The 6,233-nt window shown below is 53.1% G+C and overlaps 1 protein-coding gene across 1 annotated transcript in view; it reads right to left on the bottom strand.

Moving 5' to 3' along the window:
• STK24 (serine/threonine kinase 24) overlaps positions 1–3,239 on the bottom strand; it is a 112,510-nt gene extending 109,271 nt beyond the window's left edge. Inside the window, exon 1 of the mRNA XM_044249996.1 lies at positions 2,854–3,239. Coding sequence (XP_044105931.1) covers positions 2,854–2,895 — 42 coding nt within the window. The 5' untranslated portion in view covers positions 2,896–3,239. The remainder of the gene's footprint in view (positions 1–2,853) is intronic.
• Between the last annotated feature and the right edge of the window lie 2,994 nt (positions 3,240–6,233).

The raw sequence follows: 6,233 nt of genomic DNA on the forward strand, positions 1-6,233 counted from the left end.
AACTCATTCAGATGTACAGTCCTCTACCCCTTATCTAGGACCTGGCATATAAATGTTCAATAATAGTTCCTGGCCAAATAAAGTATCAATTTTGTATTCCTCATTTAGCACAGTTCTTCGGCAAACCCAAAGTGGAATTTAAAAAGCCTTTAATGTTTGCAGAAGTTATAATAAAGCAACAGTACACCATGATGAGCAGAAGCACAGTCTGGGAGACAGGAAAAGTTCTGGTTTCAAATCACACACTTCCCAGCTCATATACTCCCTCTCCTTGGTCAGTTCAATTAGTCTCTGTTGGCTTTCACATCCAGAAGACAGAATAAATAATACCCATACCTCCAGAGGCACCAATAAAAATCTAGAGGCATAAAAATGATTTGCGAGACAATGAAAAAATGGTGTTTATATGAAAATGTCCTTTCAGGCTTACTTAAGTATCTCTGATACTTAAATTCAGGCCACCTGAATTCACTCTGCTGTCTTTCTGAAATTTTTACCCCAACTCCTTATAAGCCCTGTTCAGAAGATGAGAGGGGAACAAAAAAGGGGGGGGTGGTGATTGGAAGTATCGGGACCAGACACAGAAGGGTTAGCAGTGTCTCTTGTCTTATTCTAGAGAACAGTCAAAAGCAGGTGTGACTTTCATTTAATTTAACCCAGAACTTTGAGGAAAGCCTCCTGAGCTGGTAACAACTGCTAATTCAAAGGAGAAAAATAAATGTGCCTGTTGTTTTTCTTCTTGGGAGAAGGGAGAGGAAAGGAATGTTCTTCCCCAAATGGCACACTAAACACAATTACAGTTTGTACATGGACTTAAAGACAGGAGTGCTGAAAGCCACCTTTTACAGTTCCCCGCCACCAACCTATGACAGCTGAAAATCTGGAGGTCTCAACCAAACAAAAACAGTTCCCTTGAAATGGAAATTTACATCCTCTTTCCAAGATTATGGCCCATCCACTTGAGGGGGGAAAAAAAAAGTTAGGACAGACAACGTTGAGGACAGACAGCACCACCTGGAGACCACCAGATCCCGTCTTCAGGGCACCAGCCAACAAGGCTTTAAGTACCGCCTCAAACTGATTCACTTTCCACAAAGGCCTTACACCTCCACTGTAAACTTTAAGTGAGGCATCCGTACTAGATTACAACCTGATTAACACGGTAGACGTCAGTCTAAAGGAAATAACTGCTAAAAAAAAAAAGAAAAGAAAAAAAAAGTTGTTCAACTCAAGAGCTTCTTCTTGCTCTAGGGCTCAGGAATCATTTTCACCCAGTTCACAGTGCCTTCCTGCCTCTCCATTCAAACCAAAGCGAAGCAGGAACTTTAATACCAAGAAACCACATCTGATTTTTACCTAACAGTCTGCAGAAGCTTAGGTTTTAAATGAGTGTTGAGTTTAAAAGCTCTTTAAATGAGATTCAAGGGCAGTTTTCTTCAAGTACACTCAAGATACTAACTTTGACTGTTATTCCTTTATTTAAAAAAAAAAACCCTCAGGATAAAATTCTGGTAGCTTTCGTGTTGCTATTTTTATAGATTTCAAACATGAACAATGAAATCCAGCTTTCTTTTTATGGTTAAAAAAAGGCGGGGGTGGGGTGGGCCGTACGACCTGCCATTGGAAGACCTGTCAGATTCAAGTCTCAGCCCTTAAGATGCCAGGTCCAAACACTGCACTTCTCAGCCCTAAAGAGCAAGGGAAGACGAAAAAAATGGGCCGGCGGATGTCTGTAAAATAACAAATAAATCCACTTGGATACCGTGGTTGTTTTTTTAAAGCTCTTTATGTACACTCCCTCAACTAAACCGGGAGAACAAAACTTTAAAGACATACTCCCACTGTATCATGAGATTTCAATCCCATTTCCTATTTTGCCACCATTTGTGCGCTTGCAAATATGACAAATTAACCAGGGCCAAGTAGTTTTGTTTTCCAAAGGACTAAAAACAGTCCCCAAAGGCGAAAAAACTCTAATGCTAGCAGGCACATTTGAAATTCAAGCCCAACACACAACCCCCCCCCGCCTCTCCGCCAAATCACTGGTTAAGCCAAGATGCCACAAAGTATCAACCGAGAGGTTTACGGGGAAGGAACTCTTCTGGATCCAATCAAGTGTCCAAGTGAAAGCCCAGTGTCCCGAGATCGGGCGGGTCAGCGTCGGCTCGGGACACTGGAGTACATGCTGTCCGCCTGATTCCTCCTTCCAGAAGGTTTACAGGCTCGCACTTTCCCCTCAGTTGGCACAGAAGGAAAGGCGCGGAGCAAATGCGCCGGGAGTGGGGGCTGGCGGTTACACCTTCCCTCACCCCGCCCTGCCTCCTCCGCCCGGCCCGGCCCAGGACGAGTCGGGGCGCGCCCGGGGCTCCCCTCCGGCCTCTCAACTTTATCTCCTGCTCGCGGGGAACGGGGCCTCCGCCGCCCCCCGCCTGCACGCAGGGCCCAAAGACCCGGTCGGGGCCTCCAAGGGCATTTCCCCCCATCACTTCTCCCGGGGACCCGGCGGGCGCCGGGCCTGCAGCTCGGAAGGCGTAGTGCGGAGAGGGCGGCGGGGAGGGCGAGGCGGCCCGCTCCCCCACATCCCTGCCAGACCCCCGCGGCCCCCGGCCCGCGAGGGCACCTCCAGGCCGCGGCCCCCCTCATCCCTGCGCCCACCCCCACCCCCGGTCCCCGAGCCCCGGGCCGCGGCGCGGGGCAGGGGCTCCCTGGGGGCTGGAGCGCCGCGCTGGAGGCCGGCGCGACCCCGGAAGGGGCAGCGTGTGGCGGGGGGGCCGTGTTTACACCGCCAAGTTCCCCGCTTCCGCCCCGGGCCGCGCATCCCCTCCCTCCGCTCGCGGCCCGGCTCCTGCTTACCTGCATGCCTGGCAGGCCCGACTGCACCGGGGAGTGAGCCATGGCGGCCAGGACGGCCACTTCCTGGGACGGGACGGCCGGGCCGCGGCGATCCGCGCGGGCGACGAGGCCCGCGGGCCGCGCGCAGCCCCGGGGCGGCGGGGGCGGCCGGCCAAGCCCGAGTCCGGCTTCGGCGGGGGCCGGCCGGAGTCTGAGGCCACCCCAGCCCCGGCGGGTCCCGGGCGGGGCGGCGGGCTCAGCGGCGGGCGGCGGGCCGCGTCTCCATGCACCGCGCCGGAAAGGGGCTGCGAGAGTGGCGCGGGGACTCGCCGCGAGCTGCCGCCGCTGCTGCTGGTCTGGAGCCGGGCGGCCTGGGCCCGCGCGCGCTGGCCGCCTGGAGCGGGAGTGGGCGCGCACAGCCCGCCGAGCCCGCGAGCGCAGAGCCCAGCGCGCCCCGCCCCGGCCCGGCCCCCGCGCCCGCCCCCGCGGCCCGGCCGGGGACCCCGCCCCGCGCTTCCGGGAGGGGGAGGAGGCTCGCGGCCGCCCGGCGCCCTAGGCCGCAGCCGCCTGCGCCGCCGCCTGCCGGGCGGGCGGGGGTCTTGGCGGGGGTCCGAGCGCCTCCCGTGGGCCGCCTCCCGCTGCCAGCCGGCCGAGCGGAGCCGGGAGGCGGCCGGCGCACGAGTGCGGGGAGGGGGGCCTCAGCCCCTGCGCCGGGCGAGGGGAGGAGGGGACTGAGTCGGACCTGGGGTTGGCGGCGTGCCCAACCCCCCCCCCCTTAGTCTCGCCGCCCCCACTTCCCCCCGCGCTCCGGGCTGGAGTCCGGCGCGCAGGGGGCCCGGGCGGCGAGGGAGCGGGGAGCGCCAAGTCTGAACTCTGCCATCCTCTTCCTGGTCCAAGCAAGCCCACCCCGCTCCGTCTGCCCCCAGGGAAACGGGCTCCGGGCGACCTCCCCGAGGGCAGAGGCTAGGGCAGGGGGACCTCGGGAGGGAGAGTGCCCAGAGGGTCCCCGGTCCGTGGCCAGTTCCACACTACCAGGGCGGAGCTTCTTCGGCTTCTGGGTGAAGTTCCCCACCCACCCTAGAAGGAAGCCGGGAGGGGAGAGGTCGAGAGCTGTTCACGCTCAGCTCCGTATTTCTGCTGCTTGAAAGCAGCCCCACTTGAAGGCTGAAACTTAACGAAGAAGTGAGGGGGCTGCACCCCACCATCTCCGGGCCCCAGACCCAGGCGGCAGCGTCCACCCAGAAGAAAGGGAAAAATGGGGGCGGGGGGGATGGAGGGGGCAAGGAGGAAGGGAAGACAATGGAAGGAAACCGTGTCTAGACTTATCCCTGGCCCTCTCTCGGCCTCTCTTTTCGGCCGCCTGCAAAAGTTTCAAGTGCCCTCGGGGGACCAGTCCTGCCTCTACTTTTTAGTCACCTCTTCTCCAACAACAAGAAAGAAGCTCCGGAAAGTATTTTACTTGAAGGGGACAGTGGCAGCCACGAGCTGACGTCCTGCACCTCAGGTTGTAGGGACCAGGCAGTCACTGGTGCTGCCTGGGAGTCCCCCGGAGATCCTCAACAATTGGGAGGAAACTCTAAGTCCTCCAGCAAGCGACGAAAGGGGTGTTCATATTCCGAGGGGTCGCGGTATCCTGGGAATTGCTGCTCCCTGAGGTGGGCTGGATCCGAGGAGGACTGGGGTGCTAAAAATAATCCCCACTTTCCCTTTGGAAACGTACGTGTTTTTCCTCAAAGTCCAGGATAGATACCTTCAGATTATCTTTATGGGATCACTGAGTCAGGAAGCCCTGCCTCCCCCAAGGACTGGGAAGAGAATGCGGCAAATACGAAGTTAAGAAAAGCATGAACCCGGATACAAAGTAAAGAAAAGCATGAACCAGTTCACCATCCTGTTTCATGTACTCAATAAATGGGGACATAAAGAGAGAACCAGCGAAACAAGCAAGAGATGCATCTTTAAAAGGTTTGTAATCTTCCACCCAGAAAGTCTCCTTAAGTAACATGGCCTAAAGTTAGAACCAAGACATGCCCAGAAATGGGTACATAAGATGCAGGGCAAGGAGAGCTACAATTGTGGGAGAACTAGGAACAGATTAAAAATTTAAGAGATTGTTAAGTAAATGATAGTGTATTTATACAGTAGGTACTATGTAGACATTAAAAATGATGATATATTACAATATCTAGTAACATGGAAAGGTATTTTCATTATAGGCTGTCAAGGAAGAAGACACTGTGCAAAACAAATGTATAGGCTGAGCTCAAACCACTTCCTTATATATGAACTTACATTTGAACATTATAGATATGTATAGATATACATGTATATCTATACATATCTATAATGTTATATGTCTGTGATGCATTACCAGAGAAAACCCCGGAAGTATATATTACCAAGATTGAGCAGTGACTATCCCTGGAATTAAAGCTGATTTCTTCCAGTCTGTACTCAACCAGTAGAGACCATCGTGCTAAAACTCTCTGGGGTTAGCAGTCAGGGGCAGTAACAGGGCAGCAAGATAAGGAGAAAGAAACAGGACAAGTGGACAGAAATGTTTGGACACTGGTCGGAGGCATTATCATTGGAAATGCATGGAGACCACATTGCATGAGCTTATTTCCAACAAATAAGCCATGGAGGATGAGGGGTGTTGGGAGGGGAGGCCTTGGACTTTAATCTTGTATAAAAAGTAACCAGAGTCCCACTTCATATCCAGAAGTTAGGGAGGCTAAGAACATATAGATTATAATAGGATACAACTTATCTGGAAACAGTGACTTGCATTCATTAGCTGGCCTCTTTCCCTATTGATTTCTCCCTGTTATTTTCCCTTTTTACCTCCTCACTATGACTGAACTTCATTTCCTCCTTTGGCCATATTTGTACCACTGAGCACAATTCTCCTTGAAAGAGAAGACATAAAATAGGAGTTCATGGTCGCACTGGGTCATATACAGACATTACCCAGTATCCCCAGAGCAGCGGCCTTCTACCTTTGTTTCAACAGAGCAGATGACTGACACAGCCTGAGCCCCTGATGAGATCCCACCCAATTGCTTATACCTCCGGTTCATCCATTAACACATTTTTCGAATGCCAACTACAAGTCAGACATCTGGTTCAGTGTTGGGTCCATAAACACTGGCACTCCTCAGGTACCTCTCCTCCCAACCTAGAGAAATGACCTCCCAGAATCCTAACTTCAGAATTTTACTGTAGAGCAGTTGATTAAATTTAGAGTTGCAACAGCTCTAATTTCCACTAAGGAAAGAAGAGGATTATCCTCTCATCCTCTTCCTCTTGTCACTTCCTCTCCACCCTCCACATAGAATTACAAGAGATCATACACTATTATATTTTCACAAGGAGAGATTTTGAGGGTCTCCATAGAGATT

The sequence above is a fragment of the Neovison vison genome, chromosome 5, assembly GCF_020171115.1.
Source record: "Neovison vison isolate M4711 chromosome 5, ASM_NN_V1, whole genome shotgun sequence".
NCBI lineage: Eukaryota > Metazoa > Chordata > Mammalia > Carnivora > Mustelidae > Neogale > Neogale vison.